The 23,368-nt window shown below is 41.0% G+C and overlaps 3 protein-coding genes across 9 annotated transcripts in view; 2 read left to right on the plus strand and 1 right to left on the minus strand.

The window, feature by feature from the left end:
- LOC110532282 (inositol 1,4,5-trisphosphate receptor, type 3) overlaps positions 1-1,368 on the plus strand; it is a 46,911-nt gene extending 45,543 nt beyond the window's left edge. Inside the window, exons 57-58 of the mRNA XM_036988217.1 lie at positions 172-333; positions 560-1,368. Coding sequence (XP_036844112.1) covers positions 172-333; positions 560-685 — 288 coding nt within the window. The 3' untranslated portion in view covers positions 686-1,368. The remainder of the gene's footprint in view (positions 1-171; positions 334-559) is intronic.
- Positions 1,366-4,800, minus strand: LOC110532281 (sorting nexin-21). Of its 2 annotated transcripts, none has more exons than XM_021616027.2 (4): positions 4,647-4,800; positions 3,775-4,057; positions 3,310-3,467; positions 1,366-3,223 (listed from the first exon to the last, which is right to left on the minus strand). In XM_021616027.2, the coding sequence occupies exons 2-4, from the start codon at positions 4,043-4,045 to the stop codon at positions 2,453-2,455; spliced, it is 1,200 nt and encodes a 399-aa protein (XP_021471702.1). In that variant the 5' UTR covers positions 4,046-4,057; positions 4,647-4,800; the 3' UTR covers positions 1,366-2,452. The 2 variants fall into 2 exon arrangements, with proteins under 2 accessions (XP_021471702.1, XP_021471703.1); XM_021616028.2 differs by having other exon boundaries at positions 4,579-4,735.
- Positions 4,801-4,982: 182 nt separating this feature from the next.
- Positions 4,983-22,470, plus strand: LOC110532283 (deoxyribonuclease gamma). 6 transcript variants are annotated; one of them, XM_036988219.1, is made up of 10 exons: positions 5,255-5,410; positions 6,818-6,969; positions 19,773-19,873; positions 20,125-20,214; positions 20,542-20,654; positions 20,732-20,844; positions 20,997-21,154; positions 21,299-21,395; positions 21,575-21,751; positions 22,224-22,470. In XM_036988219.1, the coding sequence occupies exons 1-9, from the start codon at positions 5,341-5,343 to the stop codon at positions 21,725-21,727; spliced, it is 1,047 nt and encodes a 348-aa protein (XP_036844114.1). In that variant the 5' UTR covers positions 5,255-5,340; the 3' UTR covers positions 21,728-21,751; positions 22,224-22,470. The 6 variants fall into 6 exon arrangements, with proteins under 6 accessions (XP_036844115.1, XP_036844114.1, XP_036844113.1 ...); XM_036988220.1 differs by lacking the exon at positions 5,255-5,410 and adding an exon at positions 4,983-5,128 and having other exon boundaries at positions 21,575-22,470; XM_036988218.1 differs by having other exon boundaries at positions 5,256-5,410; positions 21,575-22,470.
- Positions 22,471-23,368: the final 898 nt, after the last annotated feature.

Here is a 23,368-nt window from a genome sequence, read left to right on the forward strand (position 1 = left end):
AAGTAACCTGCTTTGATTCTAGTTTCATTGGGGACACACCCATCTCTACGCTATTTCTCACTGAAACCATTTTACAACGTCTCGTTGTTGTAAGTAGCATTAGATACCTTTGTCTCTGGGGTCATCTAATGCTAGGAGAAGCACTGCCACTGACTCTACATGTCTCCTCAGAGTAAGAACCTGGACTGGTTCCCCCGCATGCAGGCCATGTCCCTGGTGGTGACGGATGGAGACGGGGAGCAGAATGAAATGAGGAACCTGCAGGACAGACTGACGTCCACTATGAACGTGGTCAGCCAACTCACAGGACAGTTAACAGAGCTCAAAGAACAGGTGAAGGCGAAACAGAGCTGGTTGCCCAGATAACACAGCACACAAGACAATACATGTATTCACAGGATATCTTATCCAGGGCAAGTCACATGACGATCTATTTGGGAGAAAAAACAAGTCTGGTGTACAATTAGGTGAACTGATGTCCTCATGATATAGGCTAGTGTTTCGAGCAGGATGACCCTGGCCTGGCTGACAGTGTGTTGTTGCACTGTTTTCTGTGTAGATGACGGAGCAGAGGAAGAGGAGGCAGAGGATGGGCTTCGTGGATGTCCAGTCAGGAGGAGCTGGTGCAGCTAGTGTAACCCCCAGTGCTGCTGGAGGAAACCACCAAATGTTCAACAAACCCTGATGTCCCGTCTTACCGCCATAGACTGGAAGAGTCCGCCGGGCCTATACATCCATCATGTGTTAAACATAGTGGTGATGTTCTTAGTTGTGACTGAGTTACTGCTGTTGGGTTCTTTGTAAATCAATGTTTTTCTTCAAGGGCCCCTTCAGTACTTCCAGTAGTCTGAAGCAATAGAGGAATATCTCAATTGCATACCTCGCGTCATCTCCTTCTCAAAACCCTTTGGATGAGAAAGCCAGAGGTCCCTCCCCTCTGACAATGGGTTTTGAGGAGGAGACGAGGTATGGAATTGAGATCCTCCCCATGTTTTTGGTCGTTTGTCCTCACAGCTATCTATTAATGGCATTTGCACTGTTGACAGACGTACCTCAGATGAGGAAATTATGGGAAATTGATTCCTGCAAAGCAGGAAGCAACATGTCCATCCTTTATATGAATGTATTTATATACACTGATTAATACAGTAGGCACATGAGTACCACAATGTTTGAGTGTCTGAAGCATGCATGTGATTTGGTTTGGAACACTTGTCACAGGGCCATTGGACTGGTTAGAGAAGTGTCTCCATTGCACTGAGAAATTGTTCTCGGACAGGCCTCAGTAAAAATATTTGATTTTAACTGTTTGTGTTTTAACTTCTTTATAACATGTCAAATCTTCCAAATAAAAAATTAAGAACTTTTTGGGGGGGGATAGATTTATTAAACAAAATACATATTCCAATCATTTTAGTATACAAAGAAACAGTGAAATGTTAAGGCTAGAGTGCAAGGCAGGCACTTTCAGAGAAAGATGTAACATTGTTGCATCTAGGCTATTGAGAAAATAATTCTTAGGTTAGTTTGAAAGTCACTCAAGCATGTAGACTAGCCTATTTCACAGTGCAACAAAAGGTTTACCTCCCTGCTCTCACAGGATTGTAGGTCTGCTTTGAAATAACGTCATTAGTGATACAGGACCTGCCTGCAGTATGGCAAAAATACATAGTTAAGTCATACCTCTTGTCTAAAACTCACTACCAGTGGTGCATTCAGATTCTTATTAGGCTCCTCCCTATGGCATATGAAAGGAAACAAACCTGAATTTTCCCTTATGTAAGTCTATTGACATTAAAGTGACTCAAATCAAAATCTGGTACAGAGGCTGCATAATACTATAGCAATATAAACAAATCTGGGTTATTGAGAATGATTACAATTCCTTGCTGAAAAGTCTTGATTTAACAAGTAGAAGTGTTGTCAATAGCTGTCAGACATTGGTTTTCCCTTAACTCTTTAATGTGTAAACAAGAAAATGATGACTTTAACTTGCGCAAAGTTTGTCCTTAAATTCATGTTCTATCCTTTTGTCATCCTAAAGTTATTAATCCACTTACATCTCAATGTGAATGGCATAATTGAAAAGGTTTTAAAAAACAGGAATATTTTTGAAATAGTGGCCTATTTGCTGTTAACTTCTAGAAAAATACACATTTAATACAAAGTTATTTCCAAGCAGCTGTATCATAAATATGTGATTACAAATGACTTGTCTACAATTTACAAGGTAAAACAATCAAGCAGATAATTTGAACTTTATAGACAATAACATGCCATTGTTTTCTGCTATTTGTGCATGACTTGGTAGGTAGAGTGTATTCATTAGAATGTCTAACAGTTCAGACTGAGTGCTGTGGGAAATGCATGTCAAGAGACTAGAGACCAAATCCCTCATTACCAGGTTACATGAAATGCTTTCCTCATAACTATGAGCACCATTATCTTTGGGTTAAGTGGCCTTTTCCCGTTTGAGCTTGGCCTTAGTGTCTCCCTCGCTCTCCACCAGGGCCTCCTTTATCAGGTACTCCTTCAGGCTGGGTTGGTTCCCTGTATCAGCCCCAGAGTCCTGGATCTCCTGAAGCAGCACTTCCCACTGCCGCTTATCCTTAGAGATCTTCCATGACAGTCTGACGTTGGTCTGGAGAAGAGGAATGAGCAGTGGGTGAAAGTGGTGCTGCTGCAGGGCCTCCGGTGAGGGGGCCAGGTCCCTCAGGGCTCGGTCACAGTGCTCCTGGGCCTCCCCCAGCTGCTCCAGCTCCTGGAAGCAGGTCACCAGGGCCAACAGGGTGAAGAGCCAGTGGGTGCCCTGCTGGTGATGGGGCTGCTGCTTTCCCTGCTCCTCACAGCCTAGCTTCTCCTGGAGCCTCAGGCCATTGAGCAGAGGGCCCAAGGCCTCCTGGTAACGGCCCACACGCATCAGCATCTGGCCAGCCTGCAGGTCACCCAGGTAGAAGAACTCCAGGAAGGTGGGCGAGCGCCGCAGCTCAGCCAGCGAGTGCATGTGGGTCAGGTACTGCTCAAACGCCCGGCTCCGCTTGGCGATGGTCTCAGCCACAAAGTTTTTACGCAGCTTCTTGCGGGGGAAACCAACGCGCTCCATGTTGTCCCTGTGACGGCGGCGAAGGCAGCTGTGCAGGCGCTTAAAGTCCGTGTATCGCCGGGTGATGGCGGCGGGGGTTTCGTCAAACATCCCAGACTGGATCAAATGGATGGTGTAGAGCTGAGGAGGAGGTGGTACACTGTCAACAAGATGACACACAGGCTAAGCCAGGCAATAGACATTCATCTCTGCTGTTTCACACGTACCACATACTTGGAGGAGCTCTCTTGCACCACACTGGCATCAGTCACTTCGAACACCAGCTTCTGAGGAACACTGCGGAATCTTAAGCTCCTCCAGCTATCCTGCAGCTGACGTGTGAGCAGGGATGAGCCTCCAGGAGACGGGCCCACTGGGCTGGTGTCTGAGGAACAAAGGCAGATACACGTCAGCTCAGCTAAGACGGCCCTCAACCCACTCATCTAAAACTGAGAAAGCTCACGTTTGCACAGACTGAAAAACCTGAAGTGAAACTTGCGGTTTCAAATAAGCAGAATACAGTGGAATGAATGCTATTCTTATTCTGGTCAGATAGTTTCAGTTGACTAATAGTATAGTACATTAATGTTTATGCAAAGACATACAGCTCACAGTGCTGGATAAGTGTATCCCACCAGCTATCTGCCAGCTATATGGGAGATCATTGTTGTGAATTATAATGTCTACAATACCTGTGCTGCTGAATCCATCCTCTATGGACTCTCCAAGGTAGTCTGAGTCACTGTCTGGTCCTGAGGCCTCACCTGGGTCTTCGGATTCCAGGGCGCTCTCCCCATCGAAGCAGAGTGTTCCCCCAAGCCGCTCTGAGAGACACTCTGTATCGTCCTCTAACTCAGAACTCTCTGGGAAACTTTCCTCTGTTACATCAATTGGCTCCTTAGAGACTACTTCTCCTTCTTTGAACAGTGTCCGTCGCAGTCTGTCCATGAGCTTAGAAGCCATCCCAGCAGACCACTAGGAAATAATTTCAGTAAGTTCATTTGATGTCAGATAGTGTACAACCTACAAGAACTCTATGTAGGTGTACATCAACTCAGCTTATAATAGTCAATAATCACAATCATTATTTCGTATGGCAATGTGTAAAATCGGTCAACTCTGACAAGCTAACGTTACTACTGTTACACCAACTAAAATGTTTGGATGGAAACATTGCAGCACATCAATAATGCAAATGTTCTAGCAAGACAACTGAGTAGGGGGCGGGGTCTAGATAAAGAAAATAGCAAACGTTATAGTTAGTTAACGTTAGCTCTTCTTTGAACATTGTCTTTGCCTTTTAACAGACATGCATGCAGTATGGAGAAACAAGCGTTCCAGCGTGTAAAAGCATTCAGCGACTTGAACTAGATACAAAACAAGAAAACTAACTAGGATCAGCAGAAAAGCTAGTTACGAATACACAATAGGGTAACTTAACGCGCTAGCTAGTCAAATTAGCTTGATCAGCTAGCTATCTACGGATAACAACGTACTTTAATTTATTTGGCGAAACCTCGCGGGCAAGCTTCAATTTATAGCTAAAGTCGTAAATCTCACTCACTGTTATAATGGATCCGTAAAGCTCCCTTAGTTATTTCATCAGCATTATGCCACTTCTGAGTCTGCCCCAAATTTATTTAGGACAGTCTGTCCAAATAGTGTGTGATTGCGTCCCGGGATTCGGGGCGTTCCTGCATGTGGGCATTCCTGCATCAGGAACGCCCCTGTAATTATGACTGGGGTGCGTTCGTAAATTCACGTTGGTGTTTTTCCATATGTCTGGACGTAGCCAGCAAGCTAGCCAACTTTAGCCAGTGAGTTTGGGTGCTTTACTGCCGTTGTGAGGTCAGAGCGATCGGATTAGCCCTTCTCCTTTATTTAAATAAACCGGAACTGTGACCATGATTAAACATATTTGAAAAGTGGTCATGACTGATTCAGACCTGTGTAGACCTCTCACCTCTCTGTTGCCCCTGAGAGACCTTTAAAAAAAATACAATTTACTCCTACAAGTAGATTCCAGCTTTATGCAAACAAAAAGAGGTGGGACATATCTGACAGGAAGATGTGTTGAAGGTGTGGTGAAACCCATAGAGAGTGATAGAGGCCTCTGGTGGCCAAAAGGGTAAAAACATGGGCAGTGCCATTGAGGGCTTCCGCCATTTCCAACTTAATTTACTGATCCCTCCTGGTGACCCTATTGGAGTCATGTTTTTAAGAAGAAAAATGACTACTTCAAAATTGAGATTGCTTCAATGGCGCTGTCCATGTTGTCACAGACTCTACAATGGCACAGATACAAAGATGAGTCCTCTATCTATCTCTGTGGGTGAAAACAGATTACCCAATTTTCACCTAGTGACAGCCATTGGGGAGTTTGGGTAAGGTGTGTAAAGATTAGCCTAATATAACACCTTGGTGTGCCTGGAATTGATCAAATTCTCATCAAAGAAGGTAGGCTAATGATTCTCTCTGTTTCTGTTAAAATATTTCATCTTCACCTTTCTCACCAGAAGCTTCTAAAAGTATGTCTGATTTCATGCCTTTGTGTATTGTACAAACACTATCATGGAGATGATTGCTCTTTTTGAGTCTGCGTTTGGCACTGTAGGTTTTTGAGTCTCAGCTGTATGCTATGGTTAGTCAATTTTCCTCTGGTGGGATTGTTTAAAGAAACAATTATTGAATTAATCAGATTTATATCTAAATTGAATCAGGGCCATGTTGGGTGTGTTTGATTTGGTAAACACTTCCGTCTGGAATGTTCTTCATTTCTAGAGGTTTCCCCTACCCTTGGAACACAAAGATCATAGTGGGACTCTAGTTAGTTGAATCCAATATTCTGTTTTAAACTTTAGCAATGACTTCCCAAATGCAGAAACAGCCTGGAGTGGAATTCTACCACCAGTATACTGCGTCAGGGCTGGGCTAGGGCTTACTAAGGAAGCAGGACAGCTGGTTGGATTGGTGTGCTCCCTCTCTATTGTTCAACAGCACTGTCAAATGTGACTGAACACGCAAGGACACAGTTTCTCTATCCAACAGGTCAAATTCAAACTGATTGTATCACTATTATGCAATCACCGTCAATGGTGGAGCACAGCAATGAACTGTTTGCTTCTCTAACAAAGACTAGTTAATACAGTGCTGGAGGCGTCGCTACAGACCTTGGTTCGATTCCAGGCTGTATCACAACCGGCCGTGATTGGGAGTCCCAAACGGTGGCGCACAATTGGCCAAGCGTTGTTAGGGTTTGTCCGGGGTAGGCCGTCATTGTAAATAAGAATTTGTTCTTAACTGACTTGCCTATTTAAAATAATGCATTGCTTGAGTGAAGCTTAATGTGAGGATTGTGAAAGATGTACCTTTTGAACAACTCATTCAGATAAACATTCACTCACTGCCCTGGAGTTGACAAACACATTGATAATGCAGGACACCGCTCCAAATGACTAACCTGACATTCAGGAAAAACTAGTTTAGGGTTTATATTGCAGAGCTGTTAACACACAACTGTGTCGCTTTGCTGAATGAAATCCTGGACTCATTCATCTCTTCACAGGGTGCCACAACTGTTACTTAGCAGGTATTACATTAGGAATCTGTTTTTTAAAACAGAAAGGTTGGTGATGAACCGTGATCTGAGTGATTACCATTTTAATGACTCACAATGTATAGTAAAAAAAATGAATATGTAGATGCCCAGTAATTTCACGTCTTTTCTATTAACAGCAAGCAGCTCAGTCATGAGTTGCCCCACTCCTCTCCTCCTCCTCATTGGTATTTATGGACCATGTTCAGGCTTCAAGATATGTGCCTTCAACATCCAGAACTTCGATGCCATCAAATCAGCCAACTACAGAGTGATGCACACTCTGACCAAGGTGACTCTTGTCTTTTCAGAATAATACAGGCTTACAAGAAGAAAACTGTTGCTTTTAGTGAAGAGTGGCTCAAAAGAGAAACTAAGATTTTGTATAATTTCAGCCAGTAGCTTTGAAAACTAGTGCTCACACGCCAAAACGGGTCCCCCGAAAATGTTGCACAATTTAGTGTGATCTGTTATGTACTGCAATTTTTTTAATTTGCAATTTGTATATGTTACGAATTCCAATTCATACAATATGTTACGAATTTCTAGCTAAGTGCTTAAGATCCTGGACAGCATCTTTAAGTATAGTGTCATACTGTTGTGTAAATCAGTCTCAAATTCATCTTAATAACCACTTAAATGTAGGGTGTCCTAAATAGGGGACCTTCGTATTCAATGTCGTCTAAAATGAGAACGGTAGCCCCTATCCGTGAATAGAGGGTGTCTCCTGAAAGCTGGGGATCTTGGCTTTCCATACGTACCATACAATCTTTGGTCCGGCTAGTACCATATATGGGCATACGGCCATAAGGTGTCAGGTCACACCCTATATACACTTGAACAACGATATGTGGTGAAAGCGAAGATTCCAAAGATGATACGGATGTTATTTTTCGGCCTGTGACCTACCATTATCGAGTCACATCCCAGAGAGCCAAGAAGTTCATTTTATACTTCGTTTTCACAAAACAACAAACATCTTACAACATAAGCTTCGATTTGGCCTGTGTTTGAGCTAGGTTCTTACGAACAAAAGTAGCCCCATTATTAAGTTACCAATGTTCTCCGGTAACGTATGGCTGAATTAGAACACCAATGTCCACCCAGTGACCACATCTTAGTGAACAAAATGTGTGGTTAGACTGGGGAGGGGATAAAGTCAAATATGGACAGTCGTGTAGCCAATAAGGTAAGCTTCATAGCTATTTTGAGTAATGCGGCCCATTACTACCGTCATTTTGCATTGGGCGTGCAAAATTATTCAGCCCCTTTACTTTCAGTGCAGCAAACTCTCTCCAGAAGTTCAGTGAGGATCTCTGAATGATCCAATGTTGACCTAAATGACTAATGATGATAAATACAATCCACCTGTGTGTAATCAAGTCTCCGTATAAATGCACCTGCACTGTGATAGTCTCAGAGGTCCGTTAAAAGCGCAGAGAGCATCATGAAGAACAAGGAACACACCAGGCAGGTCCGAGATACTGTTGTGAAGAAGTTTAAAGCCGGATTTGGATACAAAAAGATTTCCCAAGCTTTAAACATCCCAAGGAGCACTGTGCAAGCGATAATATTGAAATGGAAGGAGTATCAGACCACTGCAAATCTACCAAGACCGTCCCTCTAAACTTTCAGCTCATACAAGGAGAAGACTGATCAGAGATGCAGCCAAGAGGCCCATGATCACTCTGGATGAACTGCAGAGATCTACAGCTGAGGTGGGAGACTCTGTCCATAGGACAACAATCAGTCGTATATTGCACAAATCTGGCCTTTATGGAAGAGTGGCAAGAAGAAAGCCATTTCTTAAAGATATCCATAAAAAGTGTTGTTTAAAGTTTGCCACAAGCCACCTGGGAGACACACCAAACATGTGGAAGAAGGTGCTCTGGTCAGATGAAACCAAAATTGAACTTTTTGGCAACAATGCAAAACGTTATGTTTGGCGTAAAAGCAACACAGCTCATCACCCTGAACACACCATCCCCACTGTCAAACATGGTGGTGGCAGCATCATGGTTTGGGCCTGCTTTTCTTCAGCAGGGACAGGGAAGATGGTTAAAATTGATGGGAAGATGGATGGAGCCAAATACAGGACCATTCTGGAAGAAAACCTGATGGAGTCTGCAAAAGACCTGAGACTGGGATGGAGATTTGTCTTCCAACAAGACAATGATCCAAAACATAAAGCATAATCTACAATGGAATGGTTCAAAAATAAACATATCCAGGTGTTAGAATGGCCAAGTCAAAGTCCAGACCTGAATCCAATCGAGAATCTGTGGAAAGAACTGAAAACTGCTGTTCACAAATGCTCTCCATCCAACCTCACTGAGCTCGAGCTGTTTTGCAAGGAGGAATGGGGAAAAATGTCAGTCTCTCGATGTGCAAAACTGATAGAGACATACCCCAAGCGACTTACAGCTGTAATCGCAGCAAAAGGTGGCGCTACAAATTATTAACTTAAGAGGGCTGAATAATTTTGCACGCCCAATTTTTCAGTTTTTGATTTGTTAAAAAAGTTTAAAATATCCAATAAATGTCGTTCCACTTCATGATTGTGTCCCACTTGTTGTTGATTCTTCACAAAAAAATACAGTTTTATATCTTTATGTTTGAAGCCTGAAATGTGGCAAAAGGTTGCAAAGTTCAAGGGGGCCGAATACTTTTGCAAGGCACTGTATAGTATGTATTTCAGTGGAGGCTGCAGAGGGGATAATGGCTCATAATAATGTCTGGAATGGCATCAAACACCTGGAAACCATGTGTTTGATGTATTTGATACCATTCCACTGTCTGCTCCAGTCATTACCTGTTTTCCCCAATTAAGGTGCCACCAACCTCCTGTGATGCATTTGGTACTTTTTATATAGTTGTGGTCTGCTTCTTTTTGTTTTGTATTTACAGTATAGTGGTGTCCTGTGTATCATTCCAAAGTAGTTACATGTTGTATTTATTTCACACTAGTTTACTGGTATACATTGGATATATTCTGTGTAACTTTGGAGAGGCCACCAAATTCTCACGGCCATTGTTTAAAACAAAACATTTATTGAATATTAAAACATACAATGTACTTGCAGTGAAGCTGCTCAACATTTACATTACCTTTAGTCATTTAACAGACTCCCACCCAGAGCAACCCACAGAAGCAACCAGGGTTAAAGCCCTGCCCAAGGGCACGTCGACAGATATCCTACAGGGTCAATAGGCAGCTTCATTAAATAGTACCCGCAAAACACCAGTCTCAACATCAAAAGTGAAGAGGCAACTCCGGGATGCTGGCCTTCTCGGCAGAGTTGCAAAGAAAAAGCCATATCTCAGACTGGCCAATAAAAAGAAAAGATTAAGATGGGAAAAAGAACACAGACACTGGACAGAGGAACTCTGCTTAGAAGGCCAGCATCCATGTTTTTGCGGGTACTATATAATGAAGCTGCCAGTTGAGGACTTGTGAGGTGTCTGTTTCTCAAACTAGACACTAATGTAATCTTGCTCAGTTGTGCACCGGGGCCTCCCACTCCCACGCCTCCCACACAGTTAGAGACTGTTTGCTCTGTTCTGTGAAGGGAGTAGTACACAGCGTTGTATGAGATCTTCAGTTTCTTGGCAATTTCTCGCATGGAATAGCCTTCATTTCTCTTTGATTCTGGCCATTTTGAGCCTGTAATCAAACCCACAAATGCTGATGCTCCATATACTCAACTAGTCTAAAGAAGGCCAGTTGTATTGCTTCTTTAACCAGAACAACAGTTTTCTGCTGTGCTAACATAATTGCAAAGGGTTTTCTAATGATTAGCCTTTTAAAATGATGAACTTGGATTAGCTGTTTCCAGCTACAACAGTAATTGATGACAATAACAAAGTCTACACTGAATTTCGGATCAATTTGATGTTATTTTAATGGACAAATCTTTTTTCTTTTCTTTAAAAAACAAGTACATTTCTAAGTGACCCCCAACTTTTAAACGGTAGTGAATATCTTTCAACTATGCTGTGATGTTTAACCTACAATTGGAATCTATTGAATAGAATCCCCAGATTGTGAGTTGAAGATAAATACTTTTACTAAGAGTATAATAATTGGCTGACCAGGTCTCTCCAGATCTCCCAGCAATGCTATTTCAATTTTAGATGAATGTTATGCTTTTTCAGCCATTCCTGAAGCTGAGACCAGAAACGGGCTACCTGAGGTCAATATCAAAACAAATGGTCTATTGATTCTGAATCCTCACAACAAAATCTGCAAGGCTGCAGTGATTGTATACCCCAAATATTCAACATTTTGTTGGTGGCAAGTATTCTGTGCAATCATTTTAGCTGAAAGGCATGAAATCTTGAATCTTGCGTCGTTTTATATATCAACTCATACACCATGTACCATGGAATCGGTACATCAACTATTTTGCAATCTGTATGACACAGCTGTCAACTTCCTGGTCCTCAAATGAAATTGGCATACTTTCCTATTTTATTCCTCTGTCAGTTTTGATCCTTTATATTGGGCAGACACTAGTTCCCTACCTCTTCCCTCTGCCACCTGTCTCCTCCATTTTGGGGGTAATTCTGTAATTAATTGGTTGTAATCTTGGATTGAGCATACCTTCCCATACAATTCTGATAACGCCATGAAATACGACTCTACAATTCCAATTTACAATTTAATTTTAAAACAATACCCTTTTCAAACATTCAGCCATAATATTTATATTTTCAGGGGGATTAAATTGTAACCAGCTCTGTAATGCTTGTTTGAAAAAAATTAATGATTTGAAAAAGGTCTCATTTTCAATTAATCGAAAATGAGACATGGAAATCTGAACAGGAAAAAAGGAAGTTTTTAAACAATGGCTGAGCTTTTCTTAGTAATCTACATGAGAACCATTTAGGGTTCAAGTAAAACTTTTGTATAAGTGAAGCGTTTATAGGTTTTATATTTAATTATCTCAACCCACCCAGTTCATATTCAATATAGATAAGATAAAGTGTGCCTGTCTGGTTGAGCATCCTAGATAAAGCTAAATATGTTTTGCTCATATGATTTGAGAAATTAATCATCAGGAGTAAGTATTGCCATAAGTCAGTAAACTGAGATATGATTTAAGGAGTTAATCAGTGTAATTTTTCCATAAAATGACAGGTTTTTACCTCTCCATGGTTGCAGGATCTTGTCTAATTTGACTAGTTTTCTATTGAAATTCATTGTGGAGAGGTCATTTATATATTTTGTGATATTAATTACAAGTATGTCTACTTCACCGTCAGCCCATTTTATAGGTAAACTGCAGGGTAATGTGCTAGTTATATTTTTAAAGATCCAATAAGTAATATTATACATTTTATCATAATTAGGTTTTAGTCCAGAAAAGTTATCTAGATCTTCAATGAGACATTGCAGGGATCTAGCTTTTGGACTCGATATAAAACTTGAGTCATCGGCATACATGGACACCCTTGTTTTTAATCTTTGAATTTTTTAATACTCTGTTATTTGAACTGAATTTAATAGCTAGCATTTCGATGGCCATAACAAATATATATGGTGACAGTGGACACCCTTGTTTGACTTCTTTCGATGATTCAAAACTCTCTGAGAAGTAGCCGCTATTTACCATTTTACACCTCTGGTTGCTATACATTACTTTTACCCATTTTATAAGAAGCTCCACGCATTTATAAATAAAATCCAGTCTTTATCAAAGGCCTTTTCAATATCCGCTATAAATACCAGGCCTGGCTTCTTAGATGTTTCATGTTCTATTATTTCTAGTAGTCGCATATTATCTCCAATGTATTGTCTATGTAAAACACGTGTCTGATCAGGATGAACAATACCTGGTAAAACCTTTTTAATTCTGAGTGCTATGCATTTCGCTAGTAAACTCAGCAAAAAGGTTAGCCTAGGTTAGCTCAACCGTCTCGCTGATGGGACATCGATCCCATAGAGGTTAAGGCTATAAAACTATTAAATAGCCATCATTAGCCAGTACCCTGCCCTGAACTTAGTCACTGTCACTAGCCAGTTACTCAACCCTGCACCTTAGATGCTGCTGCCCTAAGTACATAGACATGGGATCACTTTAATAATATTTCCATACTGTTTATTAATTTCGTGTGTGAGAGAGCTTACGATTACTGAGTTACAGTTCATATAAGGAAATCAGTAATTTGAAACGAATTCATTAGGTCCTTATCTATGGATTTCACTTGACCGGGCAGTGGCGCAGCCAGGGGTGGGCCTGGGAGGGCATTGTCCCACCCAGTTGGGAGTCAGACCCAGCCAATCAGAAGTAGTTTTTCCCCACAAAAGGGTGTTATTACAGACACAAATACTCCTCAGTTTCATCAGCTGTCCAGGTGGCTGGTCTCAGACGATCCCGCAGGTGAAGAAGCCGGATGTGGAGGTCCTGGGCTGGTGTGATTACACGTGGTCTGGGGTTGTGAGGTTGGTTGGATGTACTGCCAAATTCTCTAAAATGACATTGGAGGCAGTTAATGGTAGAGAAATGAACATTCAATTCTCTGGGAACAGATCTGATGGACATTCTTGCTGTCAGCATACCAATTGTACACTCCCTCAACATGAGACATCTGTGGCATTGTGTTGTAACAAAACTGTACATTATAGAGTGGCCTTTTATTGTCCCCAGCACAGTGCACCTGTGTAATGATCATACTATTCGGACACTTTGGAGAGGTTAAGACTGTCCCCTGACACCTCCACACTGAGAGAGGTTAGTATTGTGGAAATTGTGTTTTTATAGCGACCAATAACTTTCAGGCTTATTCAATATGTAATAGCAGTGGAATTACCTTATTTACATACTTTGGAGAGGTTGTGGGAACACTTGGCGATGTCCCTTGACCACACCTGAAACGTCTTAAGTTCTAGTTGTCTATCAATCCCGGGTTTTTTCCCGACGTTATTTTTTAACTTGTTGTGGAAGGCATCTGTTTCCAGGACTATTCATCAATAATTGACTTATAGCTTGTCCATGTAAAGATGACAAAAAAAATAACATGGTTGGTTTGTGTGCTTGATTCTATCTATGGTCTTACCATTTCCTTATCTCTCAGGTGTTTTCTTTCCAATGATGCCAAGTTGATGCATGTTCTTATCATTAAAAGCAGTTACTTTTGGTTATTTCTATATAGGAGGAAATGTACATTTTTGCCATTAAATTTTTTTACTTACTGCAAGCTCTTTGCAGACGCAAGATTTGGCGTGTTGCAAAGTCGTTTTTCGTCACAAGGGGGGGCTCCTTGGAATACACTTAGACATACTGTTTTACTACCCGAAAATGTTGACATGTTGCATAATTTCTTCTGCAGGCATGGGGTTAGTGTTGTCGCTTGGTTCCTTGATCTGATCTAAAGGCTATTCATCATATTAGCCTATTTTGCCTTAATAACCAAATATAATTTCAGAAACTGTTCAAACCGTAAACCAAACCACAAGAATCCACGCCAAAAGGTATTTTGTTTCGGGGGTAATAACTATTGTTACTATTGTGAAATGGTATAATTAAGTGATAATGCCCTCGAAGCCGGTGTTTGGAGGATATATTGGCATGGTTCGTCTTGGGCCGGCAAACTGTGCCAATATATCCTCCAAACACTGGCTTCGAGGACTTTATCACTTTTCTACAATGGGTTACCAACATAATCAAATAATGATGTACATATTTTCATGAATTTAATTATGAATAAATTCATCAAAATATTTCATGCTTCCACAAGATAGTCCTGACACATCTAGGGTTGCTACCCAAGCCAACTGGTCGTTTGTTCTATCGGTTCTGTTGCCAGAGAAGTGACAGTTATTCAGTCTTTTTGTTCTGTATCAATGGACACGACCCAGTCATTCGTTCTAAATGTTCTATTGCCATACAGGCTGGTACTGTTCTTATCCCTTAGTCACGTCAAACAGTGAAGCCATAATAAAAACAAGTATTTGCATTTGTTTAAGCTGTTTTCTAGTGACATTTATTTGGATACATCTATAACAATGAGCTAATGAGATGCGATTTCACCTGGCATAGAACATGCGCTCTGTCTGAAGGAAACTGTTGTTCAGGAGCTAGCCAACAACACAGCTAACACGGAAGCTGGAAAGACTGCAAATTAGCTGCACTTCGTTTCGTTTTACCTGTTTTCTATTGATATTTCTTTGTATATATTTGCAAATGTATTTTTTTTTTAAAACTATCATATTTACATAAGTATTCAGACCTTTTACTCACTACTTTGAAGCACATTTGGCAGCGATTACAGCCTCGAGTCGTATTGGGTAGGACCCTACAAGCTTGGCACACCTGTATTTGGGGAGTTTCTCCCATTCTTCTCTGCAGATTCTCTCAAGCTCTGTCAGGTTGAATGGGGAGCATCGCTGCGCAGCTATTTTCAGGTCTCCAAAGATGTTCAAGTCTGGGCTCTGGCTGGGCCACTCAAGGACATTCAGACTTGTCCCAAAGCCACTCCTGCATTGTCTTGGCAGTGTGCTTAGTGTCCTTGTCCTGTTGGAAGGTGAACCTTCACCCCAGTCTGAGATCTTGAGCGCTCTGAAGCAGGTTTTCATCAAGGATCTCTCTGTACTTTGCTCCGTTCATCTTTGCCTCAATCCGGACTTGTCTCTCAGTCCCTGTCGCTGAAAAACATCCCCACAGCATGATGATGGCACCACCATGCGTCACAGGATGGTGCCAGGGCCCTCATTTATCAATGTTACGTAGAAAAGCTTCTAAATTAACTCGTAAGAAGATTTAAAATGTTTGCAAGTACAATGAAGTTAGTATTTATCAATTGCTCGTACACTTGATTTACACACATCTGTAAGTATTTTGCCTTGATGAATCCGACACATTCTAAAACACTGTGCTAGTGCACTTGAAGTCTCATTTACATAACTAACTGCCCTAAATGATCATTTCTGGTCACAAACCTTCCCTTTTAAAGCTGCATTAAATGTCACTAACAACATGGAGGAATCGTAATCAGACGCAGAAATAGGACTTTTGATCACCGAAGTGGAAGTCAAACAAGCCATACTTTTGGAGCCCTCAGCAATGGCTTGTCAAATAAGATTTTTTTTTAAATATTGCTTGGGAGCAGGTTAGAGCTGTGGTAACTTCTGCCTCATCTGAGTGCAGAAACAGTTAATGAAATTAAAAAGAAATGGTTTGATTTGAAAACATGCAGCAACAACAACAAAAAGAATGATCCACAAAGGGGATAAGTGCAACAGGAGGAGGGCAGAGTGACTCTTCACTGTCTGCTATGGACCAGTGCATTTGGAGCATAATTGGAGAGACCTCAGTGTCTGGCATCATTTGTGATGGTGATACTGAGGACCCTCTCCTAGACCCTAAAGGAATACCAGACAAACCAACTGATGGTAAGTCAAGATTTATTTTCGCAACCATATTCAGACATGGACCACATCTAAATATTTTTTTCTTGACAATAAATATAACAAAACATGAAATCTTCACAGAAGGGTGTCTGTCCTCTTTGGCGAGCGCTTCAGCTGCGCCTCATGATGCAGTCCTGAAACAACGAGGAGATCAACACATCAATTCTTGGACTCAAACAGCAGCTGGAGGATGTATGCAACGGACAGAGAGAGAAATCCATCATTGAGAGAACTTGTTGATTGTGTCAAACGTGAGACAAATTCTGGTGAAATGTAAATGCATTTTCCTTGTCAATTTGATTACAATATTTGGAAGAACAGATACCTAAAACCGTTGTATGATATTGACTCTTGTCCTCGGTGCCAGGGCTATGGGTGGTGGGGAAACGCTCCCTGTCAGGCATGGGCTCATCAGGTCTGGGTGGATCATTCAGTGAAATGCCATTTTTTTTATTGCAATGTTGTGGAGCACACTGCCAGCCTTGATAATGTAGCAAACCTAAAAAGGAACTTGCACATTGTATTACATTCATGTAATGGCATTTGAAGGAATGTAATTTCAGAGGCAAACCTTGCTAGGCTGGTATTGCAGTGTGCCTCCTGTCCCAGACAAGCACAGCCAGTGCCCTTTCAGCAGGCCTATGGTGTGCTCCACTGTTCTTGTGCATGCGCGGGCTTGGTTGTACCTTGCCTCTTGTTGGTTTGTGTGAGGGGAGTCATCGGCCATGGTTTTTAATGGGTAGCCCCAGTCTCCTGCAGTTATTAACACAACATGCAGATATTGTTTCCCAGTAGAGGTCTATCATGACAAATAAAACATAAGCCATCCATCCTCAACAGCTCCTTCCTGGAGGTTAAGGCTGACTGAACTGAATGAGTCATGTGTCCCATCCGGCCATTTGGCCACTACATTCAACAAAGCCAAATGTGAATCACCGATGACCTGCACATTGACAGAATGGAAACCTTTTCTGTTGAATTTGTTCAATGATGGTGCTTTTATTGCGATGTGGGTGCAGTCAATTACTCCAAAACGCATTGAGAAATCTAGCTATGGTATGGAAATCCCTTTTCACTCTGGCCTGTTGCACAGCAGTGTATGGAAACTGTATGTATTGTGGGGTCAATTAAATAATGCCATGAAGGACTGCAGGCAATATTCATCTCGTTGTGTAATGCCAGACCGATCCTTAATCTCCCGCTTGAATGTTCCTGTGGCCAAAAATCCCAGGGTGGAGAGGACTTTGGTATGCACTAGGATGCAATTGGTGCATTTCGTCTCCCTTTCTAATACTGGAGAGAGTTGGTTGCAGAGATACAATAAAATATGCCTTGGAAAAGAAGATCTACTAATAAGTCACTCTCAGGAGAAAAAAATCCACACGCTCATTGAAAACACGCTCCCTGCGTAATGCAGCTTGTGCCAGATCCTCCAGAAATGCAAGATTTGCCATTTTGGACAAGTCACTATGCCTCAGTGTTGCCTTTTATATTATTTAACTGGTTTAACTAAATTGCCTCCAACCTTTACATTCCACTCTCTTTCTAATTGACTTTATTATTAAATGGTTTCATGTTTATGAATTCGATAGCACCCTGAGAACTATTAGTAGTGTCTATAAAATAAATACATGAATAAACTATTGATGTATTCATCTTGTTTGTTCATAATTTCTGATTTGGTCCAGAATGTCAACCCTTTCTCCATTTGGTGGATGGCATTTCATAAGCAGTTTGACTTTTCTACCACAAGGTGTTGTGTGTACGCACGGTCAGAGGTGTGCTTAAATTTGCACACATTCTCAAGTATAAGTACAAATGGATAAATCCCACACTTTGCTTAAATGATCACACGCATGGTTTACAAACATTCCTGTTCATACGCAACATTGATAAATGAGGGCTCAGGTTTCCTCCAGACGTGAAGTGTGGCATTCAGGCCAAAGAGTTCAATCTTGGTTTCATCAGGCCAGAAAATCTTGTTTCTCATGGTCTGATAGACCTTAAGGTGCCTTTTGGCAAACTCCAAGCGGGCTGTCGTGCATTTTTACTGAGGAGTGGCTTCCGTCTGGCCACTCTACCATAAAGGCCTGATTTGGTGGTGTGCTGCAGATATGGTGGTTCTTCCATCTCCACAGAGGAACTCTGGAGCTCTGCCAAGAGTGACCATTGGGTTCTTGGTCACCTCCCTGACCAAGGCCCACCTCCCCTGATTGCGCAGTTTGGCTGGGCGGCCTGCTCTAGGAAGAGTCTTGGTGGTTCCAAATTTCTTCCATTTAAGAATGATGGAGGCCACTGTGTTCTTGGGGACCTTCAATGCTGCAGACATTATTTTTTTGTACCCTTCCCCAGATCTGTGACTCCACGCAATCCTGTCCCGGAGCTCTACGGACAATTCCTTCGACCTCATGGCTTGGTTTTTGCTCTGACATGCACTGTCAACTGTGGAATCGGTCTGTGCCTTTCCAAATCATGTCCAATCAATTTAATTTAAAAACAAGTGGACTCCAATCAAGTTGTAGAAACATCTCAAGGATGATCAATGGAAACAGGATGCACTTGAGCTCAATGTCGAGTCATAGCAAAGGGTCTGAATACTTAAGGTATTTCAGTTTTATTTTATTTTAAATACATTGGCAAACATTTCTAACCCTTTTTTCTTTTTGTCATGATGAGGTATTGAGTGTAGATTGAGGGGAAGCAATTAATGTAATCCATTTTAGAATATGGTGTAACAAAATGTGGAAAAGGTCAAGGGGTCTGAATACTTTCCGAATGCACTGTATATCCATAAAAAAAATCGTCGTGATTTCGACTGGCTGAGAAAAGCTGCCTGTCGGCTTCTTCCCGTCTTCTGACACGTTCATTACTATGCAACAGCTAGATCGAATTTGAATATTGAAACAATGTTGCAAGTGTCGGAGAGACAGACAATTATTATTATTTTAAAGATAATGTCTAAATGCTTTTTATAGTGGAGCTCGAGTTCATAAATTGCCTGTCTGGGCTGAGGAGACAGTGGATTGAGCAGTCTGGTGGAACAGAATAAACAAGCATTTTAACGACATGGCTTTAGCGGGCGATAATTTGTGAAATAGATACCAATTGGAATGCGGTTTTAACCAATCAGCATTCAGGATTTGATCCACGGGTTGTATTAGGTGCTGTAGACAACTAGCTAGCCATGTGCTTTTTTTTTCTCATGACTAAAACATGCCATTTTATTTTTTATCTGAAATGGGAATGAATATACCAGCAGCAGGTCACTCGGATAGTGTTTTAGGTTACACTGGCAATTATACAAATATTTGCCAGGGCATATTCTTTTTCTTTATAAATATGATTATTTCACATGATAATGTAAGAAGCTAAAAAGGCTACTGTAGCCAGGCTAAAGCTAGCTGCTACTACTACCAAGGGAAGGCGACTCTTCCTTGCTTTCACAAAATGAGAAGACAAAAATAACAACTTTGCTATCGCCCCCTTGTGATTGGGACCGGCGAGGCTATCATGTTACCAAAAAGGTGTCCGCTGCACCAAAAATCCCACTTCACCTGTACGCATGTAGATCAACAGAGTGAAGCGTGTAGTAGTAACCTTTTAGTCCACAGCTATATAATCTAGTTATTTTTCAGTGATTGTTAGACATTCATGTTCTGACCTTGTTGGTTGATTGTCCACAGGTTGTGTCTCGCTGTGACATCTGTCTCCTTCAGGAGGTAAAAGACCTACAGGGCAAAGCCACCAAAGCTCTGTTGGGGAGACTCAACAGATACAGTACTAGGTACAGTAGAATCTATATACTGTAACAGGTATCTAATACTCTACCAGATGCACCGTTCAATCATTCACACTAAATTGTTTTATTTGTTTGATTCCTCTTTGATTGCTTTTGCTCCCTGTAAAGTGTATTGAGGCTTTTGTTAAATGCACTTGAAATAAATAGATTTGAGTTATAAAGAAATTCTTGATTTATGCTAGACTTTTTTTCACTTAATTTATGGACTCCGACCCCTTTTGTTCATTTTGTCTTAGATATGATGACCAATATCACTATAAGTATGTTGCCAGTGGAGGTCTGGGGCGGACACCTGAAGACCAGGAGCAATATGTCTATCTGTACCGGTAAGAGAGACCATTATTTTTACATTATATATTTGAATCCTGAGCTGACTAGGTGAAAGATCTGTCGATGGGCCCTTGAGCAAGGGACATATCCAGATCGACTTACAGGAGCAATTAGTGTTGTGTCTGCTAAATGACTAAAATCTGTATATATTTCAGAGCTCTTACATCACATTCATTTACAAATGCTATTCTCATGACGTAAATTTGCAATCATTTAAAACCTCCTAAATATGCTGCCTCCCCTGTCCTACTCTTTAACTATCTGTCACTCTGCTTAACTTTAAGCCCAAGTGAATGATGCTATAACTAAATGCCTCTCCACAGGAATGAGACTGTGGAGTTGACAGATAGGTACCAGTACGCTGACAAAAAGGAAGGGGGTGTGGATGCTTTCTCCAGAGACCCCTTTGTTGTTAGATTCCAAGCCAAGGAAACAGGTTGGTTCTTTTTAAGTTCATGAGAATTGAAATTCAATCTGTGCTGTTTTGATAACTAATGATCTTCCTCTGAACAGTGATAGGCGACTTTGCTCTGATCCCACTGCACACTACGGCCTCTGACGCAATCAAGGAGATTGACAAGCTTTATGATGTCTTTGAGGAAATAAAAAGGAAGTGGAATACTGAGGTGAGACATGACAAGACTGGGAGAACAATTTCAACTACCTGTTGGTGTTTTTGTTTGGTTATAGTAAGATAAATGAAATAACTGTTTTATCTGTCATGCTATATTATCCACATATCTAACCTACACCAATGTAATGCCACTGTGTCCTATAGAAAGTGATGTTCCTTGGAGCCTTCAATGCTGGTTGTGGGCACATGACAAGGCAGGACAAGGCAAACATCAGACTGTTCTCAAACCCTGGATTCTTCTGGTTGATCGGGGACAAGGTGGACACCACTGTTGGAGACCTCACCAGCTGTGCCTATGACAGGTGGGTGGAAATTAGAAAATGAGCTACACTTAAATTATACATTCTTTGAATTAGGGATTATTTTGATTATAGACAATCTGCATTGATGGATACAATAACATATTACTATTCAGCTCTATTGACTTGACACTTAGTTTTTCTTAGGATTGTGGTACACGGACAGCCCTTCTTAAAGGCCATCAAACCTTATTCAGCTCGGGTCTTCAACATCGCCAAGGAGTATAAACTCTCAAAGGAAATGGTAATACTCTTTTCAAACAATATTTTATCATGTGTTTTAGCGTTTCAAACCCTTTTCCATCTCAAAAAGCCCCCAGGAAAAGCTGCACCATGCCAGGAATGCCAAAGTTGTCTTTTTTAATGTATTTTTCTTCTGTCATAGATATCATGACACAGAATAAACTCAGTTCGTCATTTCAGGTTCTGGAAGTGAGTGACCACTTCCCTGTGGAAGTGGAGCTGAAGACTAAATCGTCGGGGCAGCTTCAAGCTCAGATTCAGCCTCTCCTCCTAATCGCAGTCTCTGTCATAACCTACGTCCTGCACATCTTACCTTCAACCAGTGTGCTGTGAGGAGGACTGAGGGCCTTCTCTGAAGTATGAACCATAGCAATATAATTAATTCTATGGTATTTACATCTAGAACTTCCACGAGCAGCTCGTCCTCTCATGCAGGGGTTCACAAACCTCTCTTCGGGGACACCTAGACGCTTAAGAATTTTGTTGTAGCCCTGAACTAGCTAATCTGATTAATCGAATCAAGGTCTTGATGATTAGTTGACAAGTTTAATCAGGTGTGCTAGCTCTGGAATAGATCTAATATAGGGAACTGCTGGGGGTCCCCGAGAAGAGGTTTGAAAACCACTGCTCTAATGCACAGTGATGATTACATCTTTGGCTGGTCCCCTTGAGATTGCATGAAGATTTAAGACATTAAGAGGCAGCAACATTATCACTACATGAGTTAGTTGATGGCAAAATGTCCCTAATCTCCTTTTTCCCAACATATCTATGAATTTGCACTGGTGATAGGTTACTGATCCCCATTTGCGCTGACATCCTGTTTCAGGTATTTGACTCACATCTTGAATGGAAGGCTACAGCTTCCTGAAGCCCCCACTTCTGTCAATAATCTTTTAATAACAGAGAAATAAATATTATACTTTGTAAATGCATAGTTGTAAATATTTCAAGTTACATTTTATAGGTTAAGACATTCTATAATAATGTGGTTTCAACATTGTCACTAAATGTGTTTAAAATGTTCCATGCCTGTACTGTACATATTATTTGAATAAAACATGTATTGAAAACTATGTAGACTATAATTTACCTAGCTAGGACACTTTTCGAAATGGGATTAGGATGCCTCTGAATTGATTTCTATCAATGAAATTAAAAAAATGTATCAGCAAGTTACAGAGATCTCCAGAGAATGATGGCCTTATTATACACATTTTCAGGAGGATATTGTTGAATTTATATTTAATGTCTTTAAGGAAGCAATTGATTTAGGGGTCCTGCCTGTTTCTATGACACAAGGCCTCGTTTCTGTAATCCCCAAACTAAACACGGATCCTATAATGTTAAAAATTGGAGACATATCACATGAATGAACAATGATGGAAAGCTACTTGCATCCATCTTTGCAGAAAGACTTAAAGGTCTTGACCAAATCATTGCTGATACCCAGTCTGTTTATGCACTCTTGTATATTTCTGTTTTTGTACATATACATATATATATCTATATATACAGTGCCTTGCGAAAGTATTCGGACCCCTTGAACTTTGCGACCTTTTGCCACATTTCAGGCTTCAAACATAAAGATATAAAACTGTATTTTTTTGTGAAGAATCAACAACAAGTGGGACACAATCATGAAGTGGAACGACATTTATTGGATATTTCAAACTTTTTTAACAAATCAAAAACTGAAAAATTGGGCGTGCAAAATTATTCAGCCCCTTTACTTTCAGTGCAACAAACTCTCTCCAGAAGTTCAGTGAGGATCTCTGAATGATCCAATGTTGACCTAAAATGACTAATGATGATAAATACAATCCACCTGTGTGTAATCAAGTCTTCGTATAAATGCACCTGCACTGTGATAGTCTCAGAGGTCCGTTAAAAGCGCAGAGAGCATCATGAAGAACAAGGAACACACCAGGCAGGTCCGAGATACTGTTGTGAAGAAGTTTAAAGCCGGATTTG

This window comes from Oncorhynchus mykiss, chromosome 9, assembly GCF_013265735.2.
Source record: "Oncorhynchus mykiss isolate Arlee chromosome 9, USDA_OmykA_1.1, whole genome shotgun sequence".
Classification (NCBI taxonomy): Eukaryota; Metazoa; Chordata; class Actinopteri; order Salmoniformes; family Salmonidae; genus Oncorhynchus; species Oncorhynchus mykiss.

Excerpts from the sequence above, each read along its gene's own strand:
- LOC110532283 (XM_036988219.1), top strand. The coding sequence starts at position 5,341 with ATGGCGCTGTCCATGTTGTCACAGACTCTACAATGGCACAGATACAAA. Across the intron at positions 20,215-20,541 it reads CAATATGTCTATCTGTACCG|GAATGAGACTGTGGAGTTGA; the intron begins GTAAGAGAGACC and ends GCCTCTCCACAG. Across the intron at positions 21,155-21,298 it reads ACCAGCTGTGCCTATGACAG|GATTGTGGTACACGGACAGC; the intron begins GTGGGTGGAAAT and ends AGTTTTTCTTAG.
- LOC110532281 (XM_021616027.2), bottom strand. The coding sequence starts at position 4,045 with ATGGCTTCTAAGCTCATGGACAGACTGCGACGGACACTGTTCAAAGAA. Across the intron at positions 3,468-3,774 it reads GGATGGATTCAGCAGCACAG|ACACCAGCCCAGTGGGCCCG; the intron begins GTATTGTAGACA and ends TTTGTTCCTCAG. Across the intron at positions 3,224-3,309 it reads AGAGCTCCTCCAAGTATGTG|CTCTACACCATCCATTTGAT; the intron begins GTACGTGTGAAA and ends CCTCCTCCTCAG.